General features: G+C 43.5%; 1 protein-coding gene across 12 annotated transcripts in view; it reads left to right on the top strand.

Annotated features, from left to right (window-relative positions):
• Fn1 (fibronectin 1) overlaps positions 1-17,465 on the top strand; it is a 68,671-nt gene that overhangs the window by 12,580 nt on the left and 38,626 nt on the right. For all 12 annotated transcript variants that reach the window (NM_019143.2, XM_087564878.1, XM_087564875.1 and 9 more), the window contains 11 exon segments: positions 41-193; positions 1,660-1,788; positions 2,794-2,937; positions 8,234-8,355; positions 10,826-11,003; positions 11,178-11,354; positions 12,141-12,269; positions 12,498-12,587; positions 13,324-13,518; positions 14,577-14,849; positions 16,353-16,619. In NM_019143.2, the coding sequence (NP_062016.2) occupies positions 41-193; positions 1,660-1,788; positions 2,794-2,937; positions 8,234-8,355; positions 10,826-11,003; positions 11,178-11,354; positions 12,141-12,269; positions 12,498-12,587; positions 13,324-13,518; positions 14,577-14,849; positions 16,353-16,619 (1,857 nt within the window).

Here is a 17,465-nt window from a genome sequence, read left to right as displayed (position 1 = left end):
ATGACTGTTTATCAACTATTTCTCCTCCATTTCCAAACAGCCCATGAGGAGATCTGCACGACCAACGAAGGGGTCATGTATCGCATTGGGGACCAGTGGGATAAGCAGCATGACCTGGGCCACATGATGAGGTGCACGTGTGTTGGGAACGGCCGTGGAGAATGGGCCTGCATCCCCTACTCCCAGCTCCGAGGTACGGTGGCATATTGATGAAGAGAGTTTGTGTGAAAACTGGTAGTTGCCAAAAAGGAAGTCCCTGACTATCCACTCACTTGCTGAGCTGGAGAAGTTTCTCATTTCCGGCAGCCCATTGAGGAAACCTGGCGAGTGAGTTGAATAGTTCTAGGCCCTGGGAAATATTCCCAGGATGTAAGAATTGAGGTTGAGCCAAAGGGTGGCTTTCCCAAAGAGAGACCAGCATCTGATCCTTTTAGCTCTAGGTTCTCCCCATGTTTATGCCTAGAGGAGAGAGCATCATTTCTCTAAGGGGGAAAAGTGGTTTCTATTTGCCAAATTTAAAGAGATGAATACATACTTAAACTAATTTCTTTCGTTCAGATCAGCTTTTCTCCCTTTGGACTCAGACATATGATATGAGGAGTTGTGGATTTATTAGAGCAATTTCAGTTTGCCGTTTCTTTGATTGGAAAAATAATATTTAGGCGAAACTCAGATGGTAAATAGTTCCCGTAGCTAGTCCATAGCCTCTGGTTCCTTTTGTGGTGTCCAATGGATAGAAACATCTGGGAGTCGTCTTTGTTACTTAGAACATTCCAGAGCAAGAAGGAAACTTTAATGAGGTATGCAAAACAGCCCTTCATTTGACAGATGAGGAAATGGGGTCCCAAAGATAGAATATAATTTCTTTTTTGGGTGGGGGAGGAAAAGGTTGCAGCTTTCAAGCCATAATCCATCTCTGAGAAAGGCAGGAACACAAGGCAGGCATCTGGAGGTAGGAACTGAAGCTGCAGAGGCTACGGATCCAGGAGCACAGCTTACTGGCTTGCTCTCCATGGCTTGTTCAACCTGCTTTGCTATGTAGCCCAGGACTACCTGCCCAGGGTGAGCACTGCCTGCCCGCCCATCATGGACTAGTCCTTCCTCCAGTCAATCACCCATCAAGACAGTACCTCCCAGACTTGCCTGCGGGATAGTCTTATGGAGACATTTTTCTCAATTGGGATTCTCTCATCACAGATAGGTGTAGACTATGTCAAGTTGGTAAAACCCAACCAGCATGCACCACTCTCCGTTCTAAAAAAAACGAGACCACATTACGGCGTATGCTACGTAAATTTCTCTATTCGTCTTTTGGTAACAATCAAAAATGTAAATAAAATCATCAACCAAATGAGAGAATGTTAGAGGGGCTAAGGCATGTATTTGTTGAAAAATTAGCTTCTTCACGAGAAACTATATTTTACCATGGCTTTTAGTTTAATGGACTATAATCCCTGACAATTATAAGTCTATTAGTCAGAATGAGAGGGGAGTAAAAATTAATATTATTAAGCTTTGAAGAAAGCTTGTTCTGTGCCAGCAGAAAATGTACTTTAGCAGGTGTTAAATTTGCCAGTAGAACCTAATGCGTTGAAAAACGCAGTACTTCTTGATTTCATTAGTCAGAGCTCATCACCCATCCACCTGTTCCCTGTACAGATCAGTGCATCGTTGATGACATTACTTACAACGTCAACGACACGTTCCACAAGCGTCACGAGGAGGGACATATGCTGAACTGTACCTGCTTCGGTCAGGGCCGGGGCAGATGGAAATGTGACCCCATCGGTAAGTGGCTGCCTCTGCTTGGCTGGTTTTCACCAAGGAGATTGGTTGACTGACCAGTCGCGGATAAGAAAAGCTATTTGGTGTTGCCAGAGACTGCGTTCTCTCCAGGCCTGGCTCGCCTGTCTTTGCAGAGAGCTTTGCAAAGTGTGTTCTCCTCATGGGCCAGCGTACAATCCCACCTGCCACTCGTGGTTTCTGTTGTGACTAAGATTGGTGGCAAGGGTGGTTTCACTGGGGTTGAGTGGGGTTAGCTCTTTTGGTTCTGAGTCATGACAAAGGAAGTTTCTATTACTGACTGCAGAAACATGGGTAGAGGACGAAGCCAGTAGATACCCTCCTCCTGTCAAAACACTTCAGCTTTTGGCTCTCTGTGCAGTAGACAGGGCTGCGCTAACAGTGAGGGGTCAAAAAACATTAAAAAGAGCCAAATTCCCCAAATCCAAAGTTTAAGATAATCAATTCATATCCTTTCACTGAAGACGACAGACTGCTTACTGAGACAGCAAATTGATCCCAGCAGTTTGTTTGGCCTGAGATTGTGAAGCCGAGAGATCCCGAGAGGCTTGCTTAGAAAGCCGTCATGCTTCAAATTTAGCTCATTAATGTAAGGCACCTCCTGGATTCTGAAGACGTTATACAAATGAAATCGTTGCAAAGTTCTTTCTTGCTTTGCAAAGGACAAGTCAGTTCCTGTGAGGTCTAGTTCTAAAATTTTTAAATTGGTATCTAGTTTTCTATTTTCAGATTTGGGCTACATACTCCCATTAGGTAAATGATTTGAACAAAATATTAATTTGGGGCTTGGGACATGACTTCACATACATGTGCACGGATTGCACACATACGCAGCATCACACACACACAAACACATACACTTATGACTATTACTTTTAACTACATTTGTAAGAATTGGACTGTTTAATTCATATTTTAAGAATACACTGTATCACACTACACCATGATGTGTTTGAGGCTGTTTTCATCTTTTCTTTGTGTATGTTCTAGACCAGTGCCAAGATTCAGAGACCCGGACATTTTACCAGATTGGTGACTCCTGGGAGAAGTTTGTGCATGGTGTCAGATACCAGTGTTACTGTTACGGCCGTGGCATTGGGGAGTGGCACTGCCAGCCTCTGCAGACCTACCCAGGTAAGCATTCCTGACATAGAAGCTGACGGCGGATGCCAGTCTATGCTACTGTTGGAAACCCGACGGGGGCCTTGCTCTGCTCCATCCCTTTCCATATCACTGTCCAATAGTTAATTATGTTTGACTTACATTCTTTTTCTTCAGGTAAAAGTCACCAAAGACTATGAAAAAGTGCAGGCTACAGTTTTACATTTTATACTGCTGAGCATTTCTTTAAGTTGAAAACATTCCAGTTCATTTTATCTCAGTCATGTGCATGTGTGTGCGTGTGTGTGTTTCCAGTTCATTTTATTTCAGTCAAGTGTGTGTGTGTGTGTGTGTGTCCATGTATGAGTGTGTGTATGCATGTGTTTGTGTGCACATGTGTGTTCTATGTGCTTGTGCGTGTGCATGTATTCACATGTGCACATACATGTGTTCATCCGTGTGTGTGTGTGTGTGTGTGTGTGTGTGTGTGTGTGTGTGTGTTTGTGTGTTCAATTAGAAACCGGGTAGTGACTCAGACTGGGAGTAGAAGAGTTTTACATTCTGTTTCTTAAAGAGAACTCACGTAGACAGAAAGCAAGATGTACAAAACCTGCTTTGTTCGATAGCTCAGGACAATTTTCATTTGTTTAGTGAGATGGATGTGGGGCAAAATCTGGAACCAAGACACTTGATCAGCTGCACCCACACAGTACGAATACCCCAGAATATCTACTGTTGTTTTGTTGTTGTTATTGTTGATATTTATTGCTAGGTTTTCATTGTTTTGTTTGTTCTTTGTTCTTCCGTAAAGACATCATGCCTGGCTGTAGGCGTTAATCATTTTGGGGAAAACATTTAGAATTCACTGAATGGCTGTAATGACTCATGTTGAATTATGACTGCCATTTCAGCAATCTCCTAGATTTCCGTTATTTATTTATTTATTTATTTATTTATTTATTTATTTATTTTCTGTATGTGTGTGGAGAGGACACTGAGCCACGGCACACACGTGAAGGTCAGAGTGGACTTTGAAGTTCTTTCTTCACACCCATTTTTTTTTAATATGGGTTCTGGGTATCAGGCTTGTGTATGTCAAGCACCTTACACTGAACCGTCTTGCTAGCCCAAATTTTAGACATGAAACACGACCTATATTCAGAAACAAAAAGATTTAGTGGGGTGGGGGGGTAGGGGAGGAGGGGAGGCTAGATAACCCGCAAGCAATAAAATTTATTGGAGTAACAAATTAACTCCATAAGTGTTAAGATTAAATATTAAGATTAAATTAATCTGCGTAAGAGAGTCCCAGAGTGATTATGAGAGCCCCAGGCAAGGTGAGCGTGTGATTAAGCTTTTGAGTCCTCGCTCTGACTGTGCTGTGAAAGAGGCACTAGTTAGCTTCTCATCTGGACAAAGGGAGAAGTAGCCAATCGCCTTTGAAATTGCTTCCAGGCCTTCACTAACAGTCAGGGACCCAGAGCACCCCTCCACCACTCATGCAATGATGTTTTGTTTGGTTTTCAAAGACAGGGTTTCACTCTGTGGCTCTGGTGGTCCTGGACTCACTTTGTGGACCAAGCTGGTCTCAAACTCACAGAGATCCACCTGCCTCAGCCTCCCAAGTGCTGGGTTAAAGGCAGCCCGTTTTTATGTGCTGGAGAGCCTCCTCATCTGCTTGCTTCTTGGACATTGTCAGGGTAGGGTAGGCCACTGCTTCCACAGGTGTGGGGCCACTGGCCTTGGGTGTAAGAGTGAGTTCATGAGCCACTTACCATTTTTAAAGAGTTAATACAGTTGCTTTTGAGAGTCTCACCAGCCCTGGGTGGCCTTAAATTTAATAATGTAGGCAATAATGACCTTGAACTTCTGATCACCCCTCCTGTCTGTTTCCAAAAGACTGGGGTTACAGTGTACACATCACTCCTGATCAACTTAATACAGTTGTAATCAGTTTAGAATCTGTTTACAAATAAGCCGTACATTCAGAAAATGCATACTTAGGAGGGCTGGATTTTTCAATGATACAAGCCAAGAGTAGTTTATTTTTGTGTTCACGGACTGTTTTAGCAGGGCAACTTTTGAAATTTAATTTTCTTTCAAGACCTTGCTTTCTTTTTCTTTTAAACTAAGCCTATTCCTCGTAGTCCTGCTGAAGCATTGAGGGTAGACCTGTTGGACAGGAGAGAGTCGGCCAGCGGGAGTTTTACCTGTTGACTTTGCTCCCTGTCTCTAAAAAGGGCAATGTCAAAAGCCCATTGAACACAGAAGAGATTTCAGGGCAAGCAGATGAGTGCTTGACCCCAGATACCGCTCAGTGCTTATCTCTATGGCGGCTTTGCTCCCGGGCTCATGCCTAGCCCGTAAGGCTCTGACGGAATCCAAAGATGGCCTGAAAGACTGTGTCTGAGCCTTGCCCTGTTTGTTCTTCCTACTGAGTTGGTAGAGCTGTTCAAACTAAACAAAAGATAGCGGGAATTCGGTTTGTCAATAAGCAACCAGGACAGCACAGCTTTCAGCAAATTTAGCAGAGAAAGAACTGTTCGAGTCAAAAAGAAAATCATGAATGTTTAACTTCTCCAGGGTCACCATTATCGGAAATCACTCGTTCCGACCTTATTTATTTTCAACGGATTTTGAAAGTGTATAATGTGTCATCTTCTTACAAGTGGAGATCTCACAGTGGGAATCGCTCCTAGAAGTCTAAAAGTTCCACTGGGGTGGATGGGAGTGGGGGTGGTGTTTCACACCCCCTAACCAGCATCGAAAGGGTTCTAAAACCACCTCAATGTAAATAGTGTAAATGACAGGTAGCCTTTTAACTTCTCCATCTTTAAATCATCTGTGGTAGTAGCGTGTAGTGAAGAGCTTGAATTTAATTAACCTAGAAAATGGATGGTTTTTTTTTTTTCCTTTTTTCCTTCCTGCACAGACATGCTCTAAATCCCCTTTGCTTTTTTAGGGCAGTCCCTTGAAGGTGGACCTTGTCATCATTTTAGGGACCCGGAGAGCTGAGAGCTCAGAGGTTAGGAGCCTGCAGTCCCTCTGCAGTTTAACTCCCATCCCTCCTGTTAGACAGCGCAACTGTTCAACCTGCAGCTCCAGGGGATCCCACACCTTTGTCCTCTGCCGCTCCCATACTCCCTCGCTCTCACACACGTAGACTTTTGTTTTTCTTTTTTTCGGAGCTGGGGACCGAACCCAGGGGCTTGCGCTTGCTAGGCAAGTGCTCTACCGCTGAGCTAAATCCCCAACCCCCACACACGTAGACATTTTAAAAATTAAATTTAAATGGAAAGTAATAGAATTTCAGACCTGCGCTGGAAGGCTAAGAAAGGAAAAGAAACTTCTTTTTTTTTTTTTTTAAGATTTATTTATTTATTATATAGAAGAAGTACACTGTAGCTGTCTTCACACACACCAGAAGAGGGCGCCAGATCCCATTACAGATGATTGTGAGCCACCATGTGGTTGCTGGGAATTGAACTCAGGACCTCTGGAAGAACAGTTGGTGCTCTTAACTGCTGAGCCATCTCTCCAGCCCCCGGAAAAGGAACTTCTGTAGTTCTGACTCACTTGGGTTAACCATGGCGACCATCTCTCTCCCTCCTTTTCTGTCTTCTGCCATCCTTGTGAACAAGGGTAGGATGAGTGGGCAGACAGCAAGTGTCATGTCTATTCTCTTAATAGACTTACCAAGGACATTTAATCATCACAGGTTTTCCTGCCTCAAATTCAGTAAACGTGTGTGAAATGTCTCTCTACCTGAGAGATTATATAGAATTTTCCTCTGAAGCAGCAATGTTTGACAACCTTATGCAGATTGTCGCCAATAGTCCAATAGTGTAAGGATAAACTCCTGCTTTTACTGATTTACATGGAATCTCTTTAAATAGTGTTGGAAAGAAGCTTTTTTAATGTGTTTGTATTTGTGAGTTTCTTCATCTACGGAAGGAGCGAGTCGAGAGGGCTCTGCAGATGGCTTGTGTTAATTGCTAAAACCACCAAGCTGTGTGGTGTGTGGATGTCCCCTTAGGATGCAGAGCTGAGGGTCTTGCCCGTTTCACCTTGTAGCATTAAGTGAAATCCAGACTCAGTGAATATTTGTTGATCTTCAACAAGCCGAATTATTCCCAGTGTGGAAGTTGAGTACAAAATTTTTTGAGCTCACATAAATATATGTAAGTTACATGTTCGTTGGCTGTCTTCAAAGAATTTAGAAGCTTCAGACCATAATTAAATCTGAAAGTCAATATATTTTTTTCAAGAGCATTCAGAAAATCGCAAGTAGTGTGGAGTACCACCTTATCAGCATGCAGAATTTTGTTCTGTTTCCCCAGTGAGAATTTTGTGTCTTAGGTTTTTGTACAGATGGACTATAAGGACTTTGTACAGATGAACTTTGACTGACAATGAAGAGAGTAGAGAGAAGGTAAAAGTCCATTGTGTAAACAGGTTCTTTGACAAATTTTCATTTTTATCCTAAATGGAATCTAACATATTAAAAAAAAATGATTCCCTTCTCTTGTTTTGCTTTTTTTCCCCCCAAGGAAAAGAACTGAATCTATCTTAAATTTGATTATTAGCAGTCATATCAAGATCTGAAAATGATGAATTTTAAATATATGCTTCCAGATGTCATTTCATGGTGATTGCTTTAAAAGATACATTTTTTTTGAACAATTTGACCCACAATGGTTTTAAGAGTATACTTCTATTTTTTTTTTCCTCCCCCAAGGGCGAGAAGGCTTAGACTGATGGGAAATAAACCTTGGTCTTTAATTATTACCTTTGCCTGTTTGTCCGGGACTCAGCCCCATTTAGAAATGTTTGTTTTATATCACGCCATAAGGCCTTGGGAGTGGAGCACTGCTTCCTTCCAAGCAGAATCCTCAGTGTTGGAAGCCTCCATGATTCAGAATTTGTCTTAAAAGAGCCTTAATATAATTAGTACATGAGGTCTGCATTCTGAACTACATTCTTTGTATTGAGGAAATTTCATGGTTGTCTCAAGTCTTACTTTGAAAGTCAGAGAAGAGAGCAAGCTGTGTCTTATTTATTAGAGAAGGAATTCTAATTTCATTTCTTATGGGAAAGGCAATAATTACCAGGTAAAATCAGACCTGTTTTCCTCCTCTTCCTCCTCCTCCTCTTCTTCTTCCTCCTCCTCCTCCTTCTTCTGTCAATATGTAGAAGGTTAACTGGACTCAATCTTTTTTATTATGCCCATATTTCTTGAGAAGCACAAAGTCTTTTAAGGATGGACATCCATGTTTACTAAAACTTTAAGAATACGCAAGCTAAAGAAAGGGCACGTTGTCATTTTCAGGCACAACTGGACCTGTTCAAGTAATTATCACGGAGACCCCCAGCCAGCCCAATTCCCACCCCATCCAGTGGAATGCCCCGGAGCCTTCACACATCACCAAGTACATTCTCAGGTGGAGACCTGTGAGTATTACCTCAGAAGCCCTGGACTCTGGCCCCTGACCTTACTGGATTAGGATGTGCTGCCCTGTGGGTTTGCTTCTGCTTTTGAGTCAACAGATCTGACTCCATGTCAGAGAGTGTTGATATTCCCTTAGTGTCCAGCCAATATGTCGAATCAATATGCAGATTTACGTTTGTTTGGTTTTTTTTTTTTTTTTTTGATATGTAGAAGGAATTAAATTAGTCCTTTGTCTTAGTAAGATCTTCGAAGCCATACTGCTTACAACTATCCTCATCTAACGTGGAAAGAAAATTTGAAGTTTTGGTGTGCTTTGCAATGCCATTAAAATTAAAGTCGCATTTTCAAGGTATTTTCAGAGTTTAAAACCATCATTCTTCTGACTCAACTCAGCTGTCCTTTAGTCCTCCCAAGTTAGAAAGGAACGAGGTATTGAGAGAAGGAGGAGCGGGGAAGGGATTATAGTTGGTTTCTAAATGGAACCAAACCTTGACGTTTTCTAACCATCCAGATGCCCAAGCCATAGCAAAGAGTTTAATAGATTATATTAGTCTATTAAGCTTTGCCTCGTCCCTTCTCAGACCTACCCTCTTCCACCTCCAAAGGTCATGACATAATTTGAAAACCACTATTTCAGACAGGAGAGAAATGTGCTTTTAAAAGTCAAATCTACCCAATTGGACTATTGTTAATCCAAGACTACAAAAACCTGACTGACCTATGGCATCAACTCACACAGTCGAATTTAAACTCTCTGGGGAATTCCATTCTGTTGACGTCACTCTTTTTCTTCAGTTACACCATGTTGTCCACCGTCCTCAGTAGTCAACATCTGGCGATGTCGGCCATCACTGATGCCTTCCCCTTCAGTAGAGTCTGTCTTGCCCCATCTTTTCATTTTACCACCGGTTTGTTTTCTTTTCTTTTCTTTTCTTTTTTTCGGCTGCGGACCGAGCCCAGGGCCTTGCGCTTGCTAGGCAAGCGCTCTACCACTGAGCTAAATCCCCAACCCCTTTACCACTGTTTTTGACTGACTTGGAACTTAGCTCGGAAGTGTTTTGCAAAGCCACTACAAATGGGACACTTAGAAACGGGTACTTGAAATACACCTTGAATTGAGGCATCGTCACCGATGATTAAATTCTTCACACACATTTTGGCTTTGGTTTTGCTGTGTTTTGTTCTGAAACGTTAGGCCCAAACTGGTTTCATATTCTTAGATAGCTAACATCGATTTCCTTGTGAGTGCTTGATTACGGGTGTGGTTCATCTTCCTTTTGGTATGTGGTGTTAGGGCTTGAACTTAGGCCTCTGGCCACATTAGGCAAGTACTCTTTTGCCGAGCCACACCCACGGTTGTCTTTCAAAATTTAAACAGAATTTCTGCTCTTTTGCTTTCTAAGTGTAGACCATCTGAGAATTTATATTCTATCTTCTGATGGTCAAGATATCTTAACTCATATAAAAGTACTGCCAAGTTTTAATCTATCATGACGGCTAACTTCAATGTGTTTCGGTGTATTTGAGCTAACGCTAAAGTTTAAGGAGTGCTTCCTTGGATCACTTTCATTTATCTCCAAAATATAAGTGGGCTTTAGAGCATCTGAAGCATGTACAAAGTTGGTGAGATAACATTTAGAAAAACATGTATTTGATATTTAAACCGCTTTAGAATATTTACACTTAAAAGGATTTCTTGTTTGAAGTCTGGGTGTTTCTTTTCTACACAATCTATTGCGATGAGTTTTGCAGCCCATGGCATATTAATGAAGTTGGACAGGATATAAAAATGTAAACTGGAGGGAAAAGATTAAACAAACCGAACCATATTCTTCTGCAGTCTTTCCCAAAGTTGGCTAACTGCTCTCGATGGGTTGTTCATTTCCAAGGATGAGTCACACCACCAGACAAGTTGAACCTTGTTTGTGATGGCCCCAGGATCTGAGTCGAGGCAATATTTATGCTTTCCCAGTGTCTTGCGAGGCAACAAACTTGAAATGTATCCCACCAAGTTGAAAGATAGAATGCGAGGCCTTTTCTCACTTCAGAGAGAAATGTGTCTCTGTTTACCAGAAAAGTCGAGAGGCTGAATTGAGGATGCTGGTGTTAAATTATTCACGATCTGGCCATAGGGAAGGTATTCAGAGCCGCGACTGTGTAACTTTGAAAACATCATTTAACTGTTTCTCCACCTGCAAAGTGTGAACAGTGATGGTGTTCGCTTCCGGCAGCAGGATGAAGATTAGGGGAAGAAGCAAGCAAAACAGCCCTGAGCACTTGATGCACCAGTATTAAGTATTACTAGTATCTAGTATTGCTAACTAGTAATTAATTAACATCAACAAACAGTAGAGGCCCTGTTCTGAATCAGGTTTTTCTATCATTTTTTTTCTTCCAAAAATGGAGCCTCGAGAAGCCTATCCTCCATTCTTCTTTGGAGATTAAACACCCTGCTTTCCTTTATATTTTCAGAAAACCTCTACGGGTCGCTGGAAGGAAGCTACCATTCCAGGCCACCTTAACTCCTATACCATCAAAGGCCTGACCCCAGGTGTGATCTACGAGGGACAGCTCATCAGCATCCAGCAGTACGGGCACCAAGAAGTGACTCGCTTTGACTTCACCACCAGCGCCAGCACACCTGTGACCAGTACGTATCCAGCATCTTTGCGGCTGTGCCTTCATTGTTCAGACATGGGTTCCCCAGAGGAGATTCTGTCCTTAACTGCTGCTTCTCATGAATGGTTCCTCCATTTCCCTTTTAACGTCCTCTGCACACAGATTCCAGATAATCAACGACTCTCATTCCCTCCCCTTTCTCTAGGCAACACAGTGACTGGAGAGACTGCGCCCTTTTCTCCCGTTGTGGCCACTTCCGAATCTGTCACTGAAATCACAGCCAGCAGCTTCGTGGTCTCCTGGGTCTCAGCTTCCGACACGGTGTCAGGATTCCGAGTGGAGTACGAACTGAGCGAGGAAGGAGATGAGCCTCAGTACCTTGGTGAGTAACACGCATGGCTCGCTCGCTCGGCTTGGTTAATAGATACTCACGTGGCCTGTGAGAATTTTGGTTCTGGAACTCCTCCAAGTTCTAACTGAAGACACCCCCTTCCATCAAAGCGAGGAGAGGGGTGAATCCTCTCTGACCCGGCTGGGGTTCCCTGGGCACCTTCCTGGTCTCTGGTGCTGTATTTCCCACATATCCATGTAAGGGACCAGTACGAAGCTTGTGGCTGACAATGTTATCCTTTAGGGGTGCATAGTTACCTGCTTGTGTACTTTTAAAATAGCCCAGTGATAAAGGGTCTTAAAAATATTTGCTGATGCCAATGAGGCAGTTCAGTAAAAGGCTCCTGACGTTTATAATCCAAGTTCAACCCCTGGGTGGAAGGAGATGACAGGCTGTTTGACCTTTAGTCCTCTGACCCCCGACATGTGTTCTCCCCCCACATAAATGTAATAGTGAAAAGATACTGAACATACTTGTGTGAACAGGACCCAGATCATAAAACTGAATATCCTTCCAACCCCTACTCTGTCATCCTTCCCTCCACCATGGCTATACTCTGGTGTCTAATGACAGCTATGTTTAAAAAAAAAAAAGAGGGAGGTTATTAAATTTATACATCTTCAGGGGGAACGTGGGAAATAGAAGAACTTACATTGGAGATTGCAGGCCGCGCACTAGAACATTCCTTGTAGACTCTCACCCTGTGAATATAACGTCCTTAGAAGCTGTGGAAGATTGGTTTGCTCTGGCCACTAACCTTTCCCCTGTATTTCAAAGATCTTCCAAGCACAGCCACTTCTGTGAACATTCCTGACCTGCTCCCGGGCAGAAAGTACATCGTCAACGTCTATCAGATATCTGAAGAGGGAAAGCAGAGCTTGATCCTGTCTACATCACAGACTACAGGTATGTGTGCTCCAAACCATGTCAAAAGGAACTTGTGGGGTGGGGTACGGTGGGTGATTATGATATATGCATACATTGCATGGTACATACATGCGGAAAGCTTTGGGATGCTGAGGCTAGAGGCAGGCTAGTGTGGATGAAAGAAACACATTTTTAAAGACTCTTTAGTTTTCCTATAAAGCATGGGCTTGTAGCAGCACTGACTGACTTCCTTTCTTTTTCTTTTAGCACCTGATGCGCCTCCAGACCCTACTGTGGACCAGGTTGATGACACTTCCATTGTTGTTCGATGGAGCAGACCCCAGGCACCTATCACAGGTCATCTTTGGCTTCTGTGTTTGTTTTGATATATAGATGTGGAAAGAGAAAATTCTGACTGCACTGGTATTACCTTAAATCTCCCATTTTAAGTGGTTGGAGGTGTGTTTGTGAGTGTGTGTGTGTGTGTGTGTGTGTGTGTGTGTGTGTGTGTGTTTATGTGTCTGTGTGTGCGTTTCAAATCTTCTGGGGCTTCTTTGTTTTTGAATTGTTTTCTTTCAAGTCTGTTTACGCACCCCATCCCTGATAAATGCCTGTGCGACCCATGAAGCCAGCCCTGTGGTTCACTGCAGCAGGTATTTCGAGGGCTGCAAAGGTGGGTTATTCCAGCAAACCTGCTGCTCCCTGCTGCAAAGGGAGCTGAGCTGCCACTGGAGCTTCACCAGTGACGTTCCTTCCCAAAGGTGCAGACAGTGCTCAGGCTGATTCCCCAGCATCGAGAGAGAGCGGCTTCCTATGAATATCTTGCTTCCTGGCTTCCCGTAATGACATTTATTAAGGATCCCTGTGTTCAAGGATGCTATTGTATTGTTAAAAGGTTTCTATCCACTGTTCTTATCTGTGAGCCAGCCAGGCATTATCAGAGGAAGTGGTAACATTGAAAGACCCCAAAAGAATCTTGCTGGTTCTTAACAGTTGAGAGGCAGAGGCCCTTAGGAAGGAGACTTACAATTTGCCTGGCCTCCGCTTTAGAAGACCATGTGTCTAAATAAACACTTTTCTCCTAACCCTGCAGGGTACAGGATTGTCTATTCACCTTCAGTAGAAGGCAGTAGCACAGAACTCAACCTTCCTGAAACGGCCAACTCCGTCACCCTCAGCGACCTGCAGCCCGGTGTTCAGTACAACATCACTATCTATGCTGTGGAGGAGAACCAGGAGAGCACACCCGTTTTCATCCAGCAGGAGACTACTGGCGTCCCACGATCCGGTAACTTAAAAACCACCATCCCTGGTGTCTGCTCTCTTAGGTCTAGACCAGAGAGCAGCTTTAACCTTCCAAGGGGAAAGAAAGCCTACATGGGTTGATTGTGTTCATTCCGTAGCCTCCAGGGAGGACTGAGGTGCAAGTCACCCGAGTGACAGGTCCCTGAGAGTGACCTGTTTTTGTCTTCGTCAGCTCTTTCTATGTTCCTCTTACCCAAATCAGTGGTTCTCAACTTTCCTAAAGCTGTGATGGCCCCAACCATAACATCAACTTCGTGCTACTTTATAACTATAATTTTGCTCCTGTTGAGAGTCATAATGTAAGTATCTGTGTTTCTGGTGGTCTTCGGTGACCCCCGTGACAGGGTCATTTGACCCCCAAGGGGTCTCAACTCACAGATTGAGAACTGCTGATTTAAATGCTAAAATATCAGCACCAGGAAGGAAGTTATCAAAAACAGCTACTGGGTTTTTTTGGTTAAAACCTCAACATCTCATCCTTTTTTTTTCTGGGATGCTTAAGAATTACTTAATCTGTTCTCCTAGCTACCATCCAATGAGTCAGTTAAACAAACACACCACAGGTTTTTTTTGTAAACTGAAAACATTTATTTTGGGGTATTATTTTTTACTTCTTGGTTTTATGTTATAAACTTATGTCTATCTATAGATACTAAAGATTCCAGTATCAATTTGACTAACCCTGAATATCTACACACATACACACAGACACACAGACACACACACAGACACACACACACACACACACACACACACACACACACACACACACACACACACATCTATCTTTTGATTAAGAGGCAAAACCCAGGATTGGCCTAGAATGAGTGTGTCTAAGAAATGTCAGCATCGGGGCTGGGGATTTAGCTCAGTGGTAGAGCGCTTACCTAGGAAGCGCAAAGCCCTGGGTTCGGTCCCCAGCTCCGAAAAAAAAGAACCAAAAAAAAAAAAAAAAAAGAAATGTCAGCATCGTTCAGGGGCTAACTTTCAGCAGCTACCTTCGGTGGGAATTGCGAATGACTCCTTTCTCTCATCTCCTAGATGATGTTCCCGCTCCAAAGGACCTACAGTTTGTGGAAGTGACCGACGTGAAAGTCACCATCATGTGGACACCTCCTAATAGCGCAGTGACTGGATACCGTGTGGATGTCCTGCCTGTCAACCTGCCAGGGGAACATGGGCAGAGGCTGCCTGTCAACAGGAACACCTTTGCTGAAGTCACCGGACTGTCCCCAGGGGTCACGTACCTCTTCAAAGTCTTTGCTGTGCATCAGGGCAGGGAAAGCAAGCCTCTGACAGCACAACAGACCACCAGTACGTCCTGTGCCTCCCTGCCTGTCTTGTTGCCCTGCCCCAAGCTCTATGCCCTCAGGTCTACCTGGGATAACCCTAGCCTGCTGCTCACTCGCAGGCTCATGGCTTAGCTGTAAGGGAACATCCAGTTGAAGGGGATGTTGAAGGTGCGGTGAAACCAGGGTTCTGAGGATGCTAACTCCAACATACATGCTTCCAACACACATGTCATTTCCAGCATGCTCACCTCTGGAATACATAGCAGAGTGGTTAAGAGAGAGTTTTCTTTGCTAATGGAGACATGGAGGTACAATTTCTGTGCTTCTGTTTTCCTTCCTTCCCCTTCCTCCTTTTTTTCCCTTCCTCCTTCTCTTCCTTCCCTCCCTCCATCCCTTCCTTTTTTCCTTCCTTTCTTCAAGCTGGGAATCAAAAGTACTCTCTACCACCATACTATATCCCCAGATCTTAGTGCATTTAGGTATGTATATATAGTTAGATATATTTATATATCGAGGTTAAAGCTTATTCTCTTAATACTTTTACAGTAGAATTTGAGACTAGCAGTTGCCAGGCAGCAAGGGTGTGCAGCTCAGTAGGAGAATGCATTCCTGGCCTGTGTGAGGCCCTGTGTTCTCTCTCTCTCTCACACCACACAGTGAGTTAATAACTTAAATAATAAATCCTTAGCATTTAGTGACACCAGGCAGCAGGGTATTTATTCAGTTCTTCATCAGCAGAACCTTTTTGGCTTGTAAGTCATTGGCTGATATGTACAAAGGAAAATGTTGCTTCTGTTGGATGTGGGAAGAAACCTGAGGTCTTCCCTGAGGAAGTGACAGTGGTTTGGATTCCAAAGCTCATGCTCTTGACCTTCTCTGCAAGGTTCTTTCAATCAAAGAGGTTTTGACTGCCTATGGGAAACCCAGTTATCATCCTTAGAAAGAACGTGGTAATCTATGTGATTCTTTCTGATACCCCATGGGACTAGGGTTCTGCATATCTGGTTTAATTATTGTAATTAGAACCATGTGAAGCAGCTTCTATTTCCCCAGCAGAGGACAGGTCAGTCAATCAACATATGTGTTAGCATATTGCCTGCAGTACCCACCAAGTTTTTCTTGCCCTAGGTCTGTCGGATTTACCCCTGTCCCTTAACCTTTTTGGCCCAAAGCAAATTGAGGGGTTTGTAAAATGTTTGTTTTGCTTTAGAAAAAAAAAGTAATGCTGTCATTATAATGTAACTATAATTTCCAAGGGTGGTGGGTAAATCTTTGCTGAGAAAATACTCTTTCCAAAGGGTTGACAGACAAGTGAAAAAGGTCAACAAATTCTCATAACTGACAAAGTTTGGGCAAAATTCTATATCATTCCCTGTCTCCCAGAGCCTCACAGTTTCCAGGGATGTGGCTCTGACTTTAGTTCCAACCCTGAAGAATGGAAACTTGGGATAATGAAGCTGGAGGATCTGGGCCGGGTCATTATTGATCTAAATGTTTCTTGACACATTTTATCTCATTTTTCCAGAACTCGATGCTCCCACTAACCTCCAGTTTGTCAATGAAACGGACAGAACAGTTCTGGTAACTTGGACTCCACCTCGAGCCCGGATAGCAGGCTACCGACTGACAGTGGGCCTCACCCGAGGAGGCCAGCCCAAGCAGTACAATGTGGGACCCATGGCTTCCAAGTATCCCCTGAGAAATCTGCAGCCTGGGTCTGAGTACACTGTGACCTTGATGGCTGTGAAAGGCAACCAGCAGAGTCCCAAAGCCACCGGAGTCTTTACTACCCGTAAGCTAAAATTTAAATGCCTTTCTTTAGTGACGCTACATGTTCTCAACTGTTGGCTTTTCTGTCCTTCTATTTTTCAAAAGTTAACTTAAAAACCCTGGTGCATCATTTAAAAGCAGTCTCATTGAAAGTATGCTCCTTGGACAGGCTGGAGCTCTCTGAATATTTCTTACTGCACTTAATAGGCATTAATTACAGTACATGGCCTTTGCCCAGACTGATAAATGTTTTGAAGCAAGATTTTCTTGCTGAAAGAAACTTCCTGTTAATTTGCAGGTATTTCCAAGTTCTTTCTATCCTTCTGGGCTAATGCTATGAGTCAGGGGGACTTGGGAGATAGCTCATTGGCTAAAGTAAGTACTGCTTACACATGAGGGCCTGAGTACGGATCCCCAGCATGGACATAAAAAGCCAGGTGCTTTGGTGCATAATTGTCGTCCTAGCACTGGGAGACAGACAAACGGGTCTGGGAGGCTTACAGCCAGTGTCGCTGGTCAGAAACTCCGGGATTTCAAAAAAATCCACTGCGGAGGCTGGTGTGGTGGTGCACACTTTTCTTCATCTTGGGAGGCAAGAGTATGTGGACCAGCCTGGTCTACTTAGCGAGTTCCAGAATAGTCAGGACTACATAGAAAGACCCTATCCCAAACAAGCAAACAAAAACCATAAACAAGAAACCGAAAAGAAAGAAGGAAAAAGAAATACAGTGGAGACTGGTAGAGGAAGTCACATAATGTGGACCTCCAACTTCCTCACAAGAATTCATGGGCACATAGACCGAGTAGAGATGCAGGCACACAGAGAAGAAAGACTAAATACTAGCAGACAGAATCCTTATGCATAGCT

This window comes from Rattus norvegicus, chromosome 9 (genome assembly GCF_021556685.1).
Source record: "Rattus norvegicus strain SHRSP/BbbUtx chromosome 9, alternate assembly SHRSP_T2T, whole genome shotgun sequence".
Classification (NCBI taxonomy): domain Eukaryota; kingdom Metazoa; phylum Chordata; class Mammalia; order Rodentia; family Muridae; genus Rattus; species Rattus norvegicus.
This window is presented reverse-complemented; position numbering and strand designations above follow the sequence as displayed.